Source organism: Notolepis coatsorum, assembly GCF_963971535.1.
Source record: "Notolepis coatsorum genome assembly, chromosome: 2".
In the NCBI taxonomy this organism is placed as follows: Eukaryota; Metazoa; Chordata; class Actinopteri; order Aulopiformes; family Paralepididae; genus Notolepis; species Notolepis coatsorum.
In genome coordinates, this window is record NC_140166.1 from 201,976,668 (window position 1) to 202,000,324 (window position 23,657).

A 23,657-nucleotide genomic window follows, 5' to 3' on the forward strand; every position below is an offset into this window, starting at 1 on the left:
CCACAGGGCAGTACAGTGCGATATATATGTTGCACGTGCGACACTGACGTCAGTCTGTGCGATGAAAGGATTGACTTCAATAGCACTGGTGCGATGGCTTGGTACTTGTAGTCTTGTGCGATTAAATACAATGTCCCTTCTGCATAAAACTCCATATATCAAACACCAAATCCCATAATCCCTAGCGAACAATATCCCCGCGAGTTGCGAGCAGTGACTCATATCCGCTCGGCTCAGCTCACAACACAGCAGGTGACTGCAGGACTTGTCTCAGCAGCGTTTGGAACGCGGACATTGAAACAGAGCTAGTAGATAGTGTTGTCGCGACCCAAAACAAATCCCTGCTGTTTTATTCGGCAACGGGTCAAATGCATATAACATGCTTTGCAATCCTCGCGTCATAAAGTCCGAAATGAACGTTACGTTAGCATGAGCTAACAACAAGCTGTTCATAGCCATATTTATATAGAGAGAACAGCAGACGGGCAGAGTGAGGAGGAGGGCAGACCCTTCTCTGTGTGTGTGTGTGTGTGCGTTTGGAAAGATCACATGAAGTCAGACGAGTATATTATATTGATAGTAAATGTACTGAGGGTGGACAGATAATGTTGATATTTAAACATAAAAAATACAATACAAAATAAATGTATTCATGATCATGCAACATAAAACGGTTGCGTGTTGCGAGTTCCAAAACATTTAACTTAAAGTTTAAAGCTCAATATATCAAAACGTGGCACTTTACAGTGAACAGGAGGTCTATGTGTATTAAAAACAATAGATTGTTTTTCCTTTAAAAGTCTGGAAGAGGTCAAAAAATAAAAATGTCAAATGATATTTCCGTTGCCTTTTTTGAGTTGATCTAAATGTTACTGATTGTGTTAAATGGGCTTATGTTATGATATCGTCTCATATCGATTGCAGGCACCTGCATCGTATCATATCGTGGCATATATCAGCAAATATCGTATTGTTGTCCAAAGAATCTATATCGTATCGTATCGTGATGAAACTGGTGATTCCCACCCCTAGTAGAGTCCATACACCCAACACCAAATCCCATAATTCCTTACACGTAGCGTGTCTGGCTGTGTGACGTCAACTTGTCAGCATAAAATGACAGCCAAACATGGCACTGCAACTAAATAACACAAATACAATAGGCACATTTGTGACTGTTACAAATATAACACATTTTATACTTGTGCTACAAGATTTTGGCCTGTGCTACAAAACGATCAACCTCTGTAGCACCAGTGCTATGTGCAAAAAAAGTTAACGTACAGCCCTGCTTCACCAGCTCTACCAAATACCAGAAAGAGCCACGGCTCTATAGCAAACGACAGAGAGACACAGAGCTTTCACCAGCTCTTTACCAAAACATACAGTACCCTAAGGACACAAAGAGCTCTACCACAAAGACACAGAGATAGTTACCACAACCATGAACTAGAGAGCTAACTAACACTGCACACAATGGGGTATATGAAGGGGTGTGGAGCTTGATTGCTGACGAGGCTCAGCTGCTGCTGCTGTTGCTGTTGCTGGAGTGAGATGGTGATTGACCAGCTGCTGCTGGAACTGAGACACCTGAGAATGGGGATGCGTGTTGCTTTTTAACAGCGGAGGAGTGCAAGAATGTGACAATGTGACCATGTGACCGTGGCAGCGCGAGAGAGCGGCAGTGCGGAAATAGGCTGTCTATTGCCATTCTCTAAGACAAACGCTAACCTTAACCAGCTCCTTAACAGCGCCTAAACTTAACCTTTCTAACCTTAACCAACTCCGAAACAATTCCTAACCTTAACCTTAACATTAACCATGCCTAACCTTAACCTTAACCATAGAAAGAATATTGCCATTCTCTAAGACAAACTCTAACCTTAACCAGCTCCTTAACAGCGCCTAAACTTAACCTTTCTAACCTTAACCAACTCCGAAACAATGCCTAACCTTAACCTTAACCATGCCTAACCTTAAGCGGCGAAAGAATACATGTTTAAAAAAATAAATAAAAAAAATTGATGGGATTCGAACTTGAAACCAACGGACCGCAGGACCGCCGCGCTGCCAGGTGAGCTATGCTTCAAATGAGAATCATGGTGGTTTACGGCTATCATACTCGCTCGATTGGCAGAGTCAGCGGGAGGGAAGCCGGTGGGTGGTAATTTGATTGTTGTAAACAGCGACTCCTACAGGTCGGTCAGGGCGCCTGCACAGCAAGGACAGGAGATGACAAGAGTAGTGTGAGCCTCCCACACGTTACACCTCGCCAATGAGAGTCCGCGCTGGCAGGTGAAAAGAAGTGGCTGGCTGACTCTGCATGTATTGGAGGGGACATGCGATAGTATCTATCAACCCTCCCTACGACCGGCCAGTGGGGGGCACATGCGAGCAACGATCAGGACAGGGGAGGGAGAATTGGCACGAGAGGAAAATTGGGATGGGAGAAAAACACAGAAAAATGAGGAGAAAAAGTGGATAAAAACTGGTGCTGCTGTAGAAGTCAATAGGCATTTTATCACATTCCTTGTGTGAGCACAAATAAGTTTAAGTTTAAGTTTAAGTTTATTTGGATCCCCATTAGCCACAGCAGTGCTGGGGCTATTCTTCCTGGGGTCCATTACACACAATAGAATGCCTTGTGTGAGCAAAAACAGAATGCCCAAAGTCTCACAATAACTCAGTCTTACTGCACACCAGCCTTGTTTAGTCCAGTTGAATCTAACCCTGGAATGTTTACCCCCATGCTGCGATTCCTTTGGGCCGGCGTGAACAGAGTAATCGAACTCTGGTCGCAACCTGGTCCGCCTATTTGAGGAGTTCTTGGTCCACCTCCAAGTGAACCCTTGAGCGGTTTGTTTGAGGTGTGAATGCAAACCGGAGCAAAAGCAGGAAAAGACCTGAGAAATGGTGCATTTGATGAAGCTGATTGGCAGTTTTTGGTTGACATTTCCCGTATATTTACAAATGTGTGATTTTTCATCATCATGACGTTATTATTTTCACAGCTGGTTTGGTTCAAAATACCCAAATAATGTTGTGATACTAAACAAATACCTTGCATGCACAATTCAGTAGACTAGAAAGTTCCATAATTAATTGCAGCCTCCGATGAAAGGAATATGGATAAAACTACCAACATGAAATATACATGCCTAAGTTTGAACCCCCTTTTTCACAACATAATGTGCCGGTATATGATTCAAAATAATGGCCAATAAAAGGCTGACTTGCATGATCACATGGCAACAAAAGTAACAATTTCACTTTTGATTCAGACCATTTCAAATGAGCTTAGGTGTGAACGTGCCCTTAGTTCAGTCTTTAATTTAGTCTTACCATTTTCAGAGTTTATTCACAGACACTTTTAATTATACAATTGTATGTTAATTGTTTATTTTCCAGCACCTCTTTCTTCCCTTGTGATGAACATTACTGTAGGTAAGCAGTGTTCCTGGCTCTCCAAAAGGCACAGCTAACTGATTCACGAAAGCTAATTCACTGCTTGTGTCCCCATTGTGACATCATCAAAGGTAGCACCCTCAGTACCCCTACTTCCCACAGTACTGTCTATGAGTCACTCACATTCAGCAATGAATGAAATATGTATTTAACAGATTGCAGAATGGGTACAATACAGTAGGCTATACGGCTCAATACACACAATTGTTAAGGGGATGCAGATCAGAGAAAGACGTTTGTCTTGTTTACATCAGGGTCCCCCATTTTTTATTCATAGTGGTCAAAAGCAAAATCTTCTCCCTTTGTTGCTATATTGTATACACCAATTATTCACTGTCATGCCACGACTAAGTTTTAGTTCATGGCTTATTGTTTGGATGAACTTGAGTAATGAGTGAAAACATTAATTTTGTCAGGTAATTCAGGGCAAACCCTGTTGTTGTGCTCCTCTGTTTAATTAGTTTGAGAGGGAGAATGATTTTCGATGCAGTAGGAAACTGAACTGAAAAAGGATAATAAAAAAAATTGTCATATTTGTGACTTATCTTTAATCTGGGTTTATTTCCCAAGTGATTATTGTTGCTCTCAAATAAAATGTCATTAAAATACATAGATCTATACTAAAGTCTTCCAAATCTTCTCAGCAGAGCCTGCCCCTGAACCCCCCTAGAGGGCCCATGAATCATGACCTCTGTATTAAAAAAAAAAAAAAAAAAAAAAAAAAAACTGCCCACGGCCCTGAAACTGTAAGAAACCTGCTGTTGACATCACGTATTGACTGCAGGCTCAAATGGACCCAGTACGGTAGGTTAATATCTCAGTTCCTGCTCTCCTCTTACTCTCCGCAGAGGTCAGCCATGCTGACGAAATCCCTGGAAATCCTCAAAAGCTGGTTTCAAATAGAATCATCTCACCTCTTAAAACCAGGTGCCGAAGGACGGGCACGTTTGATGTAAACATTAGTCTTCCTCGCTTTCATACTGACAGAAGGTTAACGTGACACCTCATGTGGTCATGTGACAATACCCATTTCCTTTGAAATATGTCCCATGTATATCTGGAGATGTGGACGACACAAGAAACGCACAACCCCGTACCCTTTCATACCGAGAGTCCTACGGTTTTGGGGGAAGCTTCTATTATGTTTGGAACCATCATGTCTTCAATTCCCTGATCACGTTGTAACATTTGAAAAACAACAACAAAAGAAATGGTTGTGTTTCTAAGCCAACGATGGTGACTGCATCCTAACCAAAGACTGGTGTCCTATAACCACCTCTGGCTCCAGTTATAGCGAGTGCTGATCACTCAGCCAGATGGTGTTGAATTGCAGGGAGGAGGGGGGCATTGCCCATCTCAGCCCGGCGGAGGACGAGCGGAACAACCCTAATGGCACCATTACCGCCATTTCCCATTTACACCTCCAAACATCCTGTGGGTTTTCAACAAGGCGTTTGGACAAACTGATTACAAATCTGTTTATGGACCTTTGTATCAAGATCTCTATCACCTCACGGAGTAGCGAGCCGGGGGATCGAAGGCAATCTGACCGTGTGTTGAGCATGGCATCCCTGGTGGAACCGATAATTGACACAAAAAAAAGGCATCAGCGGACAAACGGCCGGGTCATTTGGAGGAGACAAATAAGCCTCCCCCTCTTTTTGTCTTGTCGCCTCTAGTCTCCTGATTGCAGGCATGCCTCATTAGGGAGAGTACCTACGCCGGGGTAAAGAGCCATCTGAGGATAACAGATAATGAAAGCTGTGGCTGCAGCAAACTATGTCCAAATTGTAGCTAGTTATTAGTCACCATATTTCCTGGCTTACAGTATTATTTCCAGTTGGTGTTTTTGAGAAGGAAAGTCTTCCTTACAGGCTTTCTTTTTTTAGAGATGGTTGCTGTCAATGTACACGTGAACGCATTGAGAGACCAGTGAAAAGGTTGCAGAGAGGTAGAAAGCATTAAAAAGATTTGTGGGTATGTTCGGATGGGGCAAGAATTTGAACTCTGCACTATCATTTTTATATACGTATGGAGTTCTTAAATTGTGTTTTTATTGTTTTCCGTAATGTATTGGATATAATATATTGTGTTTTTCATTGGTAGGTGGGAGGGAGGGTGGATGGGGGGAGGGGGGGTGCTGTTAGGGGGAGAGGGCTTTCTTTTATGACTGTATTCTTGTTTTTGTTGTATTATTTGTACTTTTACTGTATACTTTTACTGTATATGACTGTATGACTGTTTTGTACTTATTAATTTACCTTATTCATCTAGGACTACAGATAGAATTTAACTTATTGCTAAATCTGGTGCACCCATCTTCTTGTTTTCCACAAATGAGGTGGGGGACAGTGGCTCAGTAGGTAGAGCAATTGTCTGGTAATCGGAAGTTCCTGGTTCAATTCCCACTACTCACGGCAGCATGTCGAAGTGTCCTTGAGCAAGACACTCAACCCCTGAGTAGGTTGGCACCTTGCATGGTTGCCTCTGCCATGTGTGTGTGAATGGGTGAATGTGACTGTGAGGCATAAGTTGTAAATCGCTTTGGATAAAAGTAATTTACTAAATAATTAATGTACGTGCACACTGTCCTTTTCATAAACATTTATGAAAAAGTTTCAAATAATGACTAAATAAATTAAAATAAACTAAAAGCAGCTGCCATACTACTGCTCTGCTCTTGGGAATCGTTGGCAAGAATTCTCGAGTAGCCTCCAGCTGCAGCCCCGGAGATTGTTCCAGATTGGGCAACTTCCGCCCGCTCCCACGGCATTTTTCCCGCTGACAGGACAATGCGCTGATTGGCGGAAAGTACGGAAGTATCTCGAAGTACGTCTGACGTATCTCGAAGTACGTCTGACGTATCTCGAAGTACGTCTGACGTTTCTCTACGTTAGCGAACGTTAATTGAACGTCAAAAGCAGATGCAGTTAGTTAGCACGCAGCAAACAAAGATGGAGAAATGCAATTACAAGGTAAGCCTTATTATTACCTTGTATTCATAAGATAAGATAAATTCAGCAGCATGGGGAGGGGGGAGGGGAGGTACAGGTAGTAGAAGACATAGAGGTACAGGTCACATAATTATAGTACAGTGGAGAAGTAAAAATAGAATAAAAAGGCAGTGTAAACAATATACAATATTATTAACTCTGGAATATACATTTATTTATCGTATAAATAAAATGTATTATGTTGTCCTTTTGTATTGTTTCAGTGAGGTGGAGGAATTTGACCGGAGGATCAACAAGCAAATGAAGAAGGAAGGGAGACCATTTTGGACCATATAATAATACTGTAGTTGTGGTGAATGAGGTGTTGAAGGAATAGCATTATGTGTCTGATATGCACCAGTAACCTGTTTGTTCAGTGGTGAACGAGGTGTTGAAGGAATAGCATTATGTTGCTCCTACACCACATCATGTTCATATTAACATTTGTATTCTGTAGAATTATTTCTAATCATTATTCTTTCTTTATAATTTCTACATATTATTGATTGGTTTGGTAAAGTAAATGGGGGTTGAAATGGTTCTTTTAAAATATTTGTATATTAATAATAAGTGTCAGTTGTAACCTTTTTTTGTTTGACATGTTTGTTTATTTTCAGTTGATGATGATTTATTTCCTCCTTTCCCGCCCATACAATACAATACAGTAATAATACAATAAAGACACAGTTGTTTAAATGTTTATTTTCTTAATTTAATTTCCTATACAATGTAGGAACCGCACAAGTGATTGATTGGATGAAAATTGTATTAACAGATTGCAGAATGGGTACAATACAGTACGGCTCAATACACACAATTGTTAAGGGTATGCAGACCAGAGAAAGACTTTCGTCTTGTTTACATCAGGGTCCCCCATTTTCAATTCATCATAACATATGACATACACAACATACAGCTAGACAGTACTGCTACATCTATACATTTATGACATACCAGATTTGCAAATACAGTATTGTTTGTGATACAAAAAGAGTCCAGAAAAGAGAGTATATACATTTGACGTAGAAACTGTACATTGGAGGAGGTTGGGTAGGTGGGGGGGGGGGCTGTACATTGGAGGTGGTTGGGGGGGGGGGGGGGGGTCGGGTAGGAGGGGTGGGTGGGGGACACTGTAAACTGTACAAGCAAAACTGTACATTGGAATATTGACAAAACCATACTTGGTCATTTACTGTACATTGGAGGGGGTTGGGTTACAACACAGGAGCAGAGTATAAACAACAGTCTAAATGGGTTTTAACATTTTAGTTTATTTCATGCGGATATGATCTGTAATACCGGTACAATATCTACTAACCTGATCAATACAAGCCCCCCCCCCCCCCCCTCTCATGGAACAAGGAACTCTTCAATCAATCACTCAATAAACCGCACATCAGCGCAGACGTACTTGCTTTTGATTTTGACGTTCAATTAACACGTTCGCTAACGGACGTAGAGAAACGTCAGACGTACTTCGAGATACTTCCGTACTTTCCGCCAATCAGCGCATTGTCCTGTCAGCGGGAGAAATGTCGTGGGAGCGGGCGGAAGTTGCCCAATCTGGAATAATCTCCGGGGCTGCAGCTGGACCCTATTGGAATTCTCTGCCAGTTCTCTGTAGTAGACATGTGGGTTTTGGTTTGAGCACTAGAGGACACTGTTTACCAGACACTGAAATAATGGACCGGGGCACACTGTTAAAGAGGCCTGGGTCCATTGTTCAGTGCAGTTCACAGAGAGGACCATGCAGAAGAGATTTGCATTCATAACAAGCATGTGACTCGGCTCTGTCATACATAAGAATATAACTTGCTGGACTTGTGCAAAATATCTAAATAGTCCACACGTAACTCCACATGTTGAATTTAAAGAGAGAAAAAAGAGAAAAAATAGATTATCCTAAAATTGATGAACCAATTTGTTAATGCAAGAGAATACAAGGGTTTAATCTGTTTTATTGCAAGTTGACTGCTTACAGGAACTGTATCGGAGACTGCATTTAATGAGGTTGGCTGGGCTTAAAAGGCAGCTGTAAATCCCGCTTGCTTCAGTATAGCACTCAAGGGATGGAAATGGTCTTATCTATATGTAATATTTATATAATTTTCCTCCCGTCGTCTGAAAAACTTGGTTCCTTGGGGTATACACAAATTAGTGTACATAAGTATAAGCCCCTGGGAACAATAATTAACTGAGGAGTTTCTATTATCTCAGTTTGTGCAGGTTGCTTATCATCAAGGTTGTGTTTGTGTGGTTATTTTAATTGAATATTGTTGGGACCGATAGCTGAATGAATCCCGTCTGACAATTGTCTCCAAAATTATTCAAAACTTTACAATTGTTTTGAATTTTGGTACAGATAGTACTTCTATTATTGCCCAAAAAGTTGTGTACCTAAGTGAGGAAGAGCTCAAGCAGAAATGTTGTCTCTGAATGTGCTTAAGCTGATCCAAAGTGGGGTCCGGGGACCCCCAGGGCCCATGAGGGGATTCCTGTGGGTCCCCAGCTACATTAATAATTACACGCAATGACAGAATGTATGACTATTGTAGTCATAGGTTTCATGTTTGTATAGTTTTGGTCCTCTATGCCTCTACTGTAGGTAACATAGCAACCCTTGCAATGCTTATGGTTGTGTAGTAGTGTATTATAGTATCTACAGTATGGATAGAGACGGTTTCAAAGTGACAACAATAACAGTCTAAAATGACCCAAGTGTATTTCCTGTTGCTGTGTTTGCTTATGCAGTAGCTGAGTTGACAGGAAATACACTTGGGTCCGAACTGTTCCATAGCAACATAACTCCAGTGAAATCCAATGAAATTGATAACATCTTATCAAATGAGGGTATGTGGTCTAATTCATATCAGTTTCAGGGTCCTTGGCGTAAAAAGAAAAGTTTGAGAACCAAATTATTAGTATTATTATAATGTTCTCAGTTAAGCAAGTTAGGAGGTTCCCCAAATCTGCATCACATGTTCATCGTTCCACACCTGTGCAGCATGCCTGTTGAACCGTGGGTAAAAAACACTTCAGTTGTCTTCAAGTTCGGCACCGACTGGGTAAACACAGAATCGTCAGGCAACACAAAATACATGGGCGTTGTTAGTCAAACACAATGGACTCTAGACTGACAGCACAGAACTTCACTTGTTCATTCCTCAATTTGACATCAGTGTTGCGCCCCCCCCACCTATTCCCCTCCCCTCTTCCCCTCTAAATACATACAGGGGATAATACTCTAGACAACCAGGAGGGGGCAGTATGGAACTTACCAGCAGCAATGGAACTTATATCATTGCATTCTATTTCATTTCTTGTGAAAATGTTATGCACCTTTGTACATATATTCTCCGGGTTTCTCATAACCCAGATATTCGATACACAACAGGATGAACGTCATGAATCACAGAAGAATGAAGGATGGAATTAAACTTAAATCACTTACTATTACTATAATAAATTAGAGAACAATTAGGAATGTCTGACCACTAAGTGTGTCTGACTCTTAACCATCAAAACCTGCACGAACTACAACGTATGACGTATATCATGCCAGGCATAGGCCTACTGTTTATTTTTACTCATAGTATGTATTCAGATTCAAATTCTTTATTGCCTATATTTATTGTAACATATAACATACCGAAAGGGCATACAGACCCTCATCTGCACCTTTGTTTACACTGTTTATTTTTCTCATATTTGTATATTCAGATAGAATTGTATTGCCTATATTTATGTATTTCTACTATTACCCTGCCCATACCTGTACCCCCCCTCCCCCCTCCCCCATGCTTCTATGATGCCAGAATTTTCCCAAGGGGATCAATAAAGGAATATTTTATCTTATCATATTAAATAAATTAAATTGCACTCGCTACAATTTCAAGTCAGATACCTCTATAGACCAAGGCCTGTGCACCTGAATTATCTTAGAACAAGCGCTGTTCTCAGAACAGTTTGTACGTTGTTTTATATATATATATATATAATTATACCCTTCAGGAGCTCTGGCCTCCAGAAGCCTGTCACCTGTTAAATGACCTCCATTTCAGATTGGTTTTAGAATAGCAAGGTTCTCCCCTATACAACAACTTAAAAGACACAGAGGGAGGACAAAAACACGTGGAAAAGTGTCTGCACTGTATGAATTGAAAATGGGGGACCCTGATGGAAACAAGACAAACGTCTTTCTCAGGTCTGCATCCCCTTAACAATTGTATGTATTGAGCTGTACTGTATTGTACCCATTCTGCAATCTGTTAAATAAAGTTTTCATTCATTCATTCATTCATTCATTCATTCATTCATTCATTCATTCATTACTACCTCGCTGAGGTTTGCACTTTGGAAGAGCGGTGGTGAAGTGCCTAAGAATAGTGCTTCTTCTCCCGTGTGGAATCTTCGGGAGCTCTCCTCTGTGTCTCTTGCAAAGGCGACCGCTGATCCTCCTGCTTGTGAAGAACAGTTGCCATGGCAACCTCACAGTTCATCAAGGCTCTGAATCAGACAGCCCCCATGCAGCGGTTTCAGTCTGCGCGCTGCTCCTCCCTGCTGGCCGACTAGGGGCGGCGCAGCATCACTCCCCTCAGGGTACAGGAAGGCATTCTGCCACAGACGGCCAACAGGAAAGACACAGCTCTAGAGAACTAGGATAACAAACATAACACCTTGGAACCTGCGGAACTGGCAGATCTTCATAATCAATATACATTTATTAACAAGACAATCAATACAATTAAAGAGATCAATAAGCCTGATCAGAAGGAGTGTGTGGCCACCGGAAGGGGTCTCTTGTGGGCTGTTTAGGGGTGTGGGACTGTAGGAAATAATGTCTTCTAATCACTTTTTAAATGATCTACTTTTATTATCCCTTTCACTACCACTGCAGGTTAACCCTTTACTACCACACTACAGACGGTTAACCGTCTGTAGTGTGGTAGTAAAGGGTTAACCTTCTGTAGTGTGGTAGTGAAAGGGGTAACCCTTTATCATGTGGCAGTGAAAGGGTTAACAGTCTGTAATGTCGCAGTGAAAGGGTTAACCATGTGGTAGTGAAATGGTTAAGACTTTTATTTATTTTGAAAAGGTCACCAGTGACTCGGCGAACATGAGGAGTGCGAGCAGACAATCAGACACACACACACACACACACACACACACACACACACACACACACACACACACACACACTCTCTCTCTCTCTCTCTCTCTCTCTCTCTCTCAAACACACCACACACACACACACACACACACTCTCTCTCTCTCAAACACACACACACACTCACTCATTCGCACTGTGCACGCAGATGCAAACACACACACACACACACTCTCTCTCTCTCAAACACACACACACACACACACACACTCATTCGCACTGTGCACGCAGATGCAAACGCATGCATGACACCAATTGTGCACGCAGACAAACATGTGCAGATGTGTTAACAGTGATGTCAAAGGTGAAAAAGGGTCATGGTCTCCATGTGCTTAAGTCATGTCTCTGTACGCCCTACCCACAGCCGTAAAATAATGTGAATCCCTACCCACCTTCAAAACCACTCTCAAAGAGCACCTACGGGAGGCTGCAATTCAAAACTGGCCCCGGTAAATGTCCAAACCCCCCCCCACCCACCCAACCCCCTCCAATGTACAGTTTCTTCCCCCTCAAATGTATATATTTTCTTTTAGAATCTCTGTCTCTTAAAAAGTACTGTATAATTTGTATATCTTGTATGTCATAAATGTCTGGATGTAACAGTACTGTATATCTGTATGTCGTGTATGTCATAAATGTCATGATGAATTGAAAATGGGGGACCCTGATGTAAACAAGACGAAAGTCTTTCTCTGGTCTGCATCCCCTTAACAATTGTGTGTATTGAGCCGTACTGTATTGTACCCATTCTGCAATCTGTTAATAAAGTTTTCAATCAATCAATCAAACAAGGCTATTATAAAGCTGTAAACATACTGTACAGACATAACATATAGAAGAAAAAGGGGGTGACACAAAGGCATGATAAATACAGAGACAATCATGTGAGTGCCACAGGTTCGAACCCTGTGTCGGGCTAGAATCATGCATCCTTTAGTGAAATGTCTTTGAGTGAGACACTGATCCCCTGTGTGACATGTGTGTGAACGCTAGGCTACATGTATGTGTGTGATGTGTGTGACATTTACATTTAGTCATTTAGCTGAAGCTTTTATCCAAAGTGACTTACAAGTTTTGTATGACAAGTCAGTAGGAAGGGTACAACTCTATCAGTATCAGCTGAGTAACAATGTTCATCAAAGTGTTAAGACTTGAGTGCTATAGTGTTGAGTGTATGTTAGTATGTTAGGAAGAGTGCATGATAGTAAGAAGGTTATTATAAAAGAAAAAAAATCAGATATTGATTGAAGAAGTGTGTCTTCAGTTGACGGCGAAAGATTGGTCGGGTTTCGGTTGTCCTAATTGTGGTGGGAAGTTCGTTCCACCATTGTGGGGCAAGGACCGAGAATAGGCGGCTTTTTGCATTTTGTAAAAAAAAACGGATATAATGATAAACCTGCCATCTTTGTACATTTTTTTTTAGATATTCTAAAAGCCAGTTGTTTAGCTATTAAAATACTGATGCCCCTAGATGCCCATGGACCTGTAATGAATAAAAAAAAATCGAATAAAAGAAAAAACAATCAAACCCAGAGAAATCTCGGGTCTGGCAGCCAATACATGGCGAGTTAACCAGAGAAATCTCAGCTCTGGCAGTCAATGTGTCTTTGCATACCATGCACACGATCTTGCTCATTACCCACACTAAAGAAATAAGTTGCCAACTGTAGACTACTGTACATGCAGGGCCGCCTCAGGGGGTGTGCGAGCAGTGCGGTCGCACAGGGCCTCGCGGGAAGGGGGGCCTCGCAATTTTTTTTTTTTTTTTTTTTTTTATTATTATTATTATTATTATTTATTTTTTTTTTTTGCGAGGCCCCCCTTCCCGCGAGGCCCTTTCTCATCACATACCTAAAATCTAGTTTTGCTTATATGCGTATATATTTCACATTAGACACGTTTGTAGAATGTGTCTGACTTGTTCCTGGGTCTGCACCTGGGTCACTATTGGAGCTCTGGTGCTCTGCAGCAGACATACTATTGGTTTCAACGAAGGGAGTGGTTACTTACATCATAGTACGCCGCCGGAAACTTAAACGAAGAAGAAGAGTCAGCTGCGTTTGAATATTTCGCGCGTGCAGCTTTTGACTATTATGCTTAGTTATGCCAGCCAAGGTCGGTCATTATCAGTCGGTCAGTCACCAAGGAACGTTGACGAAAGGCGGGACAAATGGCCGGAGCCTTGTCATGATGCAGTCGGGATATAGCCATGGCCCATGATGATGTCGGCTAGTAGCTAGCTTAGCTAAAGGCTATCTAGCGTTAGCTAACCTGCAGCCAAGATGAAGAGGATGGTCGTTTGGCAGATGAACTTCGTCAACTCCACGCGGTTGTCTCCATCCTCTTGGACGTTTGGTGAGTTTTTAACCTATTCTATTAACTCTATTCTATTCCCGCCGTGGACATCGCTCTCTCTCTCTCTCTCTCTCTCTCACTCTCTGGAGCTAAACTGGCCGACTAGCTATTGTAGTACTACTAGTAGCTAACGGTGTGTGCCTGGTGTCAGCACCTGGCTGTATGTAGCCGCATAGCTTGCTTCTGCGTTAGCTAATGGTTAGCGATAGCCTGGTTGAGCTAACTGTTAGCCAGTTAGCTGTTTAGCTTCGACGTTAACTGCCGGCTGCGCTCGGCTGGGAACGTTCGTTTGATGCTATCAGTTAGCCTTGAGTTAGCTGTTAGCTTGTGCTACGACCATTGACATTAGCCGTGAGAATAGCAGGGGGTTCTGGCACTCTGACTACGACATCATCTTTGACAGAAGATGTAGTCGGGCCTGCACCATGACAAGGCTCTGGCAGCTGCTTATTTTTGTCCCGACAGCGAGAGGCCTTTCGTCAACGTGGAGACCTGTGTTGCGGCCTTTCGCCCTGCGTTCCTTGGTGCAGGTAAGATTAATGAAAATGTCATGACATTACCCCACTCTTCCTTCCTTCCCCTCCCGAATGTTTTGTTAATAACGATGTTTTTTTCCAGGCAAAACATATGCTACTTCACAACATTTGGAGATACGACATGTGCTGTGTGTGAATGTCTTGGTCGTTTGTGTAGCTTGGGTAGCGTTGGGCCGTTGGCCAAAGCTGTGTGTGGCCTGGTGTCACAGTACCTGGCTAGCCTATTTAGCTGATGTCGGCCATTGGCTCCTTGCTGCTTTGGTTTCTCTGGTATAGACCCTCTTCTCTTTGGATTTAAGTGTTGATCTTTGTCCTTTTGGATCTCTCATACATGCTCTCTCTCTAACACACACACACATGCTCTCTCTCTCTCTCTCTCTCTCTCTCATACATGCTCTCTCTCTAACACACATGCTCTCTCTCTCTGTCTCTCTCTTTCTAACACACACAGTCTGCCTATGGCGGCCTTTCTCGATGGCTAGGCTGTGCTCGCTGAGTCTGTATAGTCAAGGATCTTCAGTCACAGTGCTCAGGTATTCTGCCACTGTGTACTCTCTGTTTAGGGCCAAATAGCATTTCAATTTCTTTCCAATGTGTCTCTCTCTCTCTCTCTCTCTTGGATTTAAGTGTTGATCTTTGTCCTTTTGGATCTCTCATACATGCTCTCTCTCTAACACACACACACATGACAAACACACATGTTCTCTCTCTCTCTCTCTCTCTCTTTCTAACACACACAGTCTGCCTATGGCGGCCTTTCTCTATGGCTAGGCTGTGCTCGCTGAGTCTGTACATAGTCAAGGATCTTCAGTCACAGTGCTCAGGTATTCTGCCACTGTGTACTCTCTGTTTAGGGCCAAATAGCATTTCAATTTCTTTCCAATGTGTCTCTCTCTCTCTCTCTCTCTCTCTCTCTCTGTACACTGTATATTGACTGTAGAACGGGAGCTCTCTCTCGCTCTCTCTTTTGCTATATGTTGACTGTATCATGCCCCGCCTCAGGCAGCGCTATTATTTAAGAATATGTTGACTGTATGAAAAAAAAAATATATATATATATATATATATTTATATAATTTTTTATTTTTTTTAACCTTTGGGGGGGGGGGGGGGGGGGGGGGGGCTCGCGTTAAATTTCGCACAGGGCCTCGCATTTCTCCCAGGCGGCCCTGTGTACATGCATGTGTTTGATGTGTGTGAACATCAGACTACATGCATGTGTGTGAACGTCAGGCTACATGTATGTTGCTAGGCTACATGTGTGTGATGTGTTTGAACGCCAGGCTACATGTATGTGTGTGAACGCTAGGCTACATGTATGTGTGTGAATGCTAGGCTACATGTATGTGTGTGAACGTCAGACTACATGTATATGTTTGAACGTCAGGCTATACATGTATATGTGTGTGATGTGTTTGAACGTTAGACTACATGTATGTGTTTGAACGTCAGGCTATATGTATGTGTGTGAACGTCAGGCTATATGTATGTGTGTGAACGTCAGACTACATGTATGTGTGTGATGTGTTTGAACGTTAGATTACATGTATGTGTGTGATGTGTTTGAACGTTAGACTACATCTATGTGTTTGAACGTCGGGCTACATGTATGTGTTTGAACTAGTGCTGTCAGGCGATTAAAAAAATGTATCTAATTAATTACAGGATTTGTAATTAATTAATCGAATTAATCGCATTTTAATCGCATAACCATTTTAGGCCTGATATTTTATATTCTATAATCATATTTCAAATAGCATGTGTCCGGATGGCAGAATTCAGTACTGTATCTACAAAACCTTCTGTTTAATCATCTTCCCTTTATTAATTTGCTTAGATTTTTCAGGTCTGGTACATTTTAACATGGTGTTATTCACAGCAAAAAAAAGAAAAAAAATAAGAATTGAATTGATATTCTCATTTGGTTCATTACAATTTACTCAAGCCTATAACAGACACAGTATTTCTGACACTGGGAATACATTCCCTGAGATCCATAGATTCAGATACCAAGAACATGCAAATAGACCATTTAAAAAAAAAATCTGTAAATGTTTATTCTACGTTTTAATGGAATGAATGAGATAAAAAATTTAAAATAAAAAATCTTTTAATTTATTTTTTAATACATTTTTAGTACATTTTCATAACGCGATAATTTGCTGATGCAAACGCATGCATGACACCAATTGTGCACGCAGACAAACATGTGCAGATGTGTTAACAGTGATGTCAAAGGTGAAAAAGGGTCATGGTCTCCATGTGCTTAAGTCATGTCTCTGTACGCCCTACCCACAGCCGTAAAATAATGTGAATCCCTACCCACCTTCAAAACCACTCTCAAAGAGCACCTACGGGAGGCTGCAATTCAAAACTGGCCCCGGTAAATGTCCAAACCCCCCCCCACCCACCCAACCCCCTCCAATGTACAGTTTCTTCCCCCTCAAATGTATATATTTTCTTTTAGAATCTCTGTCTCTTAAAAAGTACTGTATAATTTGTATATCTTGTATGTCATAAATGTCTGGATGTAACAGTACTGTATATCTGTATGTCGTGTATGTCATAAATGTCATGATGAATTGAAAATGGGGGACCCTGATGTAAACAAGACGAAAGTCTTTCTCTGGTCTGCATCCCCTTAACAATTGTGTGTATTGAGCCGTACTGTATTGTACCCATTCTGCAATCTGTTAATAAAGTTTTCAATCAATCAATCAAACAAGGCTATTATAAAGCTGTAAACATACTGTACAGACATAACATATAGAAGAAAAAGGGGGTGACACAAAGGCATGATAAATACAGAGACAATCATGTGAGTGCCACAGGTTCGAACCCTGTGTCGGGCTAGAATCATGCATCCTTTAGTGAAATGTCTGTGTAATTAATTAATCTAATTAACGCGATAAACTGACGGCCCTAGTTTGAACGTTAGACTACATGTTCAAGTTCAAGTTTCTTTATTAGTTGTCAAAAATATAGAATACTTTTATATGAAATGCTTTTTCCTGTTTTGCTCCTGAGAGTGTGCTAGATAAAATAGAATAAAATAAAGTAGTATAAAATAGAAAGTAAAAAGTACGTAAACAAGTGTAAACAAAAGTGTTCAATATACATATATACAATATACAATACAGAGTAGAAATATTTTTGTAACTGAGTTACAATACAATATACAGTACAATGCAGAAATGGGATGAGGTACGACTTAGGGTAAGGTGCAATGAGGTATGTATGTGTTTGAACGTTAGACTACATGTATGTATTTGAACGTTAGGCTACATGTATGTGTTTGAACGTCAGGCTACATGTATGTGTTTGATGTGTGTGAACGTTAGGCTACATGTATGTGTTTGATGTGTGTGAACGTTAGGCTACATGTATGTGTTTGATGTGTGAACGTTAGGCTACATGTATGTGTTTGATGTGTGTGAACGTTAGGCTACATGTATGTGTTTGATGTGTGAACGTTAGGCTACATGTATGTGTTTGATGAGTGAACGTTAGGCTACATGTATGTATTGTATAGTATTTTATGTTTCTCTTTATTACTTTTTTATATTTTATATTTTCTTCCACTAATGCACCTTAAGTTTGAGTCCCAAATCTTGTTGTATGCAAATATGATATGACAATAAAGTACAATCTAATCTAATGTGTGTGAACGTCAGGCTACATGTATGTGTGAATGTCAGGTTACATGTATGTGTGTGACATGTACAGTATGTGTGGGTTGGATGGATATGAGATGTAACAAATCCTTGGGTACACTGTGGGCCATGTGGTGATCTGGTTGTAATTCCAAGATAAATAAAGGATGAAGTTAAAGATTAGTCTCTCTTTCTCTCTCTCTAACACACTCTCCATATCGTGCCTGAACTCTGTTGGCTAGACTCAATCCATGCTTATCTACTGCCTACACTGCCTACCACTGACACCATATGTATAACTACATTTATTATACCACTATATCCAATCTATAGCCTATCCATATAACACTGCATGATACCAATGTACAATAACACTGTATATACATTCAGTAGCTAATGTATATATACATATATACTGTATAATATATATATATTCATACAGTACACTGTATATACATGTATCTGTATAAATATATCCATGCCTTATTAGTTATACCAGTAGCAAGTATGGTTTATTACCATAGTGTATTCATACTTGTTTATAATACATACATTAGCTTAGCATATTTACTCCGTACATGTAGCTTTGTCATGTATACAATCCTCCACATATTCACATGTTATACTGTATACTGCAATGCACTTTGCTGCTACTTTGCACTCTGGTTGGAGGCCAAGTACATTTGATTGTACCCTGCACCATCGCACTCGGTGTCAGTGCCTCCGGGAGGTGGGAGTTACAGGGAAGGCTCTCGACTTCTTCCACTCCTACCTCTCGGAGGCAGGAATACGTAATGCTGGGGAACCTCACCTCCAGCACAATATGTGTTACCTCCGGCGTCCCCCAGGGGTCAGTCCTGGGGCCCCTGCTCTTTTTAATTTACATGCTCCCCCTTGGCAACATACTCAGAAGCCACAACATTGAGTTCCACTCATATGCCGATGACACCCAAATATATCTACAAACCTCCCCTGACTCACACCTGGCTCTCACTCGAGCTACCAGTTGCCTTGTTGACAGCTCAATGGCAGTAAGACCGAAGCCATCCTCATCGGCACCCCCCATCAAACAGGCCGGTATCACCCATATCACCATTGACAATCACTCCATCCCCCTCTCCTCACTTGTCACCAGCCTGGGCGTAAAGTTGGACTCATCACTATAATTCGATGCACACATAAAAACAGTCTGTCAAACCTCCTTCTACCACCTGAGGAACATCTCCAAACTCAGACCCTCACTCTCCCAGTCTGACGCCAAAAAACTGGTCCATGCATTTGTCAGTTCCCCCCTCGACTACTGTAACTCTCTGCTGGCAGGCCTTCCCTCCAAAACCATCCAGAGGTTACAGTACGTCCAGAACCGTGTCCTCACCAAAACCCGGAAAACACAACACATCACCCCAGTCCTCCATTGTCTTCACTGGCTGCCAATAAACCAGCGGATCAGCTTCAAGGTTCTCCTGCTGGTCTACAAGGCCATTAACCACTCCGGCCCGACCTACCTCCAGGACCTCCACTCCCCTCAACATGCATCCAGGTCACTCAGGTCTGGCAGCCAAAACCTCCCCACCATCCCACGCACTAGGCTGTCAACTATGGGGCACCGTGCTTTTTCCGCACTGGGGCCGCGCCTGTGGAATCAGCTGCCAGGATCCATCAAGGCCTCAGACTCCCTTGCTGCCTTCAAGGCCAGCCTTATTTTATTTATTTTAAATGTTTTTGTTTTAAACCTTTTTTATTTTATTAATTTGAATGTTTTCATGTTTTAAACGTTTTATTGAATTGTTATTCTCCTTCTGCTGTGAAACACCTTGAGATCTCAGAGTTTAAAGTGTACTATATAAATAAAATCTATTACTTGTGAAATGACAATACATTTACTCTAATCTAATCTAAAAACACAGATTTATTTGGACATTTCTTTGCCACTCAGATCACATTCTATGACTTATCTTAATAAAAGAAAATAAATAGTCTCTTGTCCGAAAAGGAATAGGAAGAAGCGTGATGCTTATCAGATCCTATACCCCTTATTGCAATTAGTCTTTTATCTTTCGATATATCAACCACTTCATCTTTAGTCCTTCAAGTACGCCTTCAAACACAGTGTTCAAATATCATCTGCAGACAAAATCACTTGACGATCAGTCAATCGATGAAGTTAATATACAATCATTACTGTTAATAAATAATGTTATTTTTTTTTTACAATCAATAGACTCCTGTCCATCCAGTATCTTTAGAAATCCTTGTACGTTACGGGTCAGTTTCTTAAGAACACACAGTAGAGCTTGTGGAACGGGTGTTTGTTTACATCCAGTGCATGTCACATAAAGAGGAGGAGCACCAGAAACGACATCCCATGGTAGGTGCACTCAGTGTGACACCGCTGTTCATCTTGTTGTACTTGAGCGGCTAACCACACTAATAGGTGATATTTTAGCACAAAAAAAAACACTAATCGCTCCTAAAAGGTTTTCAGTGTTTTTCCTTGTCGCCTCCTCGCTCTGCAAAAGTAAAGGGTGGTAAAGTGGCATCATTAAAGGACTGTTTTTTATCTCAACACATAAGCCGACACCTAGTATGTTCAATGTGCGATAACTGCTAAAAATGACTGTTGTTTTCAGCGCCGAAACAGTGCCTAAAAATCTGTGTTGTTTTGTCTTGGCTACTGTTGGTGACATGTACAGGGGAATGATCTGAGGGTGTGAGAGACTAATGTGTTGTCCTCATTGGACAAACGAACCCCTTTTCCATGGCATATACAGTAAAAAGGAGGTGCACTGGGAGTGTAGTTACGCCCGCCCCCTGGTAGACTAGGTGAGTAGCTCATCATACCTCAATGACCGCTCCTACCAAGTGTCATGGAGAGGAACCCTGTCGGCCACCCGCCCCCTGTGGACGGGTGTCCCCCAGGGCTCAGTCCTAGGACCCCTTCTCTTCTCCCTCTACACTAAATCTCTGGGTAACATTTATCACGTCTCATGCCTTCTCATATCATTGTTATGCCGATGATACTCAACTCTTCCTCTCCTTCCCTCCCTCAGATATCCACGTCTCTGAGCGGATCTTGGCCTGTCTGTCCGACATCTCCGCCTGGATGACGACCAACCACCTCAAACTGAACCTAAGCAAAACAGAATTGCTCCACCTGCCGGCCAAATCCTCCCCCCTGACTGACCTTTCCATCACAGTCGAGAATGCAGCTGTGACCGCGTGGGGGATCTCCCAGGCCTTTCTGTGTGGAGTTTGCATGTTCTCTCTGTGCTCGCAAGGGTTCCCCCCCCCCCCGATAAGAGAAACCCAATGGAAAAACATGCACAACAGATCGCTGATGCTGTCGCGTCCCTGACGAAGACGGGCAGGAGAACTTGGATTGGTCCGCGGGTGCGGCCCTCGCTGACGCCCTGTCTGCTCCCGGCAGCCCTTGGGGGGAAGGACGACGGGATGGGTTAAGAGCAGAGCTCAATCGCATCGGCGACCCTGAGAGACAATTGCATGTGTGTGTGTATTCCTCTGTGTGTGTGTGCCTCCCATTGCATGTCGTTGTGTTGTTGCATGCCGAATAAAGACCTCTCTCTAAAGAGTTCCTGCATTAAGGATTAAGACGACCAGTTGAACTTCTCCGCTCACATCGCAGCGACAACCAGAACCTGCAGATTCCTCCTGAGCAACGTCAGAAGGATCCGCCCCTTCCTGACAAAAGAAGCCACCCAACTCCTCGTCCAATCAACAGTCATCTCCCACCTCGACTACTGCAACGCACTGCTTGCTGGCCTCCCGGCCACTGCCACCAAGCCTCTTCAACTCATTCAGAACGCAGCGGCCCGCCTGATCTCAAACCTACCAAAGTCGGCCCATGTCACCCCACTTCTTAGGGACCTGCACTGGCTCCCCATTGCTGCACGAATCCACTTCAAGGCCCTCGACCTGGCATACCGTGCGGCAAATGGAACCGCTCCCGCCTACCTCCGGTCAATGGTCTCTAACTACACACCCTCAAGACCCCTACGCTCTGCATCTTCTGGCCGTCTCAGACCCACTCCTATCCGAGCTCCGGGAGGGTCATCAAGGAGAAGCCGCCTTTTCTCAGTCCTTGCCCCACAATGGTGGAATGAACTGCCCACCCCAGTTAGGACAGCCGAAACCCATTCAATCTTTCGCCGTCGACTAAAGACGCACTTCTTCAACCATTATCTGAAGAAAAAAATAATAATAAAAAAAAAAATCTAACCCTAACTAACCCTGCTGTTATGCACTTGTCCTAATAAACTAACCTACACTGTAGCACTCAACACTTTGATGGACATTGTTACTCAGCTGATAGAGTTGTGCCCTTCCTGATGTCTTGTCGTACAGAACTTGTAAGTCGTTTTGGATAAAAGCCTCAGCTAGATGACTAAATGTAAATGTAAAATCGAGACTTCCCACCCACACAGCAGTATATCCTACTGTATGGAGGCTTTTTTTCATGTGGTAAATACACAGGTCACAACATGTTTACAGGAAAGTTTTGCAGTTGTATTTGGAGTGTCTTTTGTGACTGTTGGGAACTAGGCTACACTGGCACACCTACTTCCAGTGAATGACGCTAAGCTAGGCTAACGCTGCGGCTGTTCCCTAAGCCTAATGCATGCACAGAGAAGAAAAGGGTATGTATCTGCTTGTCTAACTCCAGGGTAGATAGCAAATAAGCAAATTTCCCAAAAGGTTGGCGTGTTCCTTTAAGAGGTATAGAACATATCCAGCGACAGTGGCTCAGGAGTTAGAGCGGTCGACTGGTAATCAGAAGGTTCCTGGTTTGATTCCGGCTCCTCCCGGCAGTGTCTCTAACTATCAGGCAAAGATTGGGGCTAGTTTTGCATAACACACCTGACGATTGCATATCCAAAGAAATTAAGATTTTTTTTATATACGTTATACTTATAGCACATGCATAGAGTCTGGTCTCTTTTGAAAGGAAACATTCTGAACTTTCTTCCACAACAGAATCACTCTGAGTGATAATGAAATAGAGTTACAGAGGTTTGAACACACTGAAGTAAATGTTTTGTTTACTCATACATTTCTATTTACCTATTGCCAGATGCCTGTTTTTGAGTTCCAGCTGAGAGGTAGGTGCTGGAAAACATAATGGTTCCATTATATCTAGTACAGGTCCAAAGTTGATAATAATCCCACAGAGAATTTGTGTTTTACAAAGGTTTTTGTAATGTGTTACTGGCAATAATTCGGTATGATTATCCAAAATGGCCGTCCGCTGCCATTGATTCTGACTCGCTAGTCAAAACAAATAACTTGTCCGGCTTCTTCTTTGTCTTTCTCATTGCAATCACCCCTCACGTGGGATACCCTTGGCTCCAGAATTCCATTGGCTACAAAGGTGGTCAATTATTTTCGCCAGAGCTGACTGGTCTGTTCAGGTGGTCACATTTCCAAATGGCTTGTCAAATGACGCTCGTCAGATGTTTGATCTTGTAACCCG

At 42.2% G+C, this 23,657-nt stretch overlaps 1 protein-coding gene across 1 annotated transcript in view; it reads left to right on the forward strand.

Moving 5' to 3' along the window:
* vtg3 (vitellogenin 3, phosvitinless) overlaps nucleotides 1-23,657 on the forward strand; it is a gene marked incomplete at both ends in the record, with an annotated part of 78,598 nt that overhangs the window by 39,764 nt on the left and 15,177 nt on the right. Inside the window, one exon of the mRNA XM_084308470.1 lies at nucleotides 19,420-19,718. Within this exon, the coding sequence (XP_084164596.1) occupies nucleotides 19,420-19,718 (299 nt within the window). The remainder of the gene's footprint in view (nucleotides 1-19,419; nucleotides 19,719-23,657) is intronic.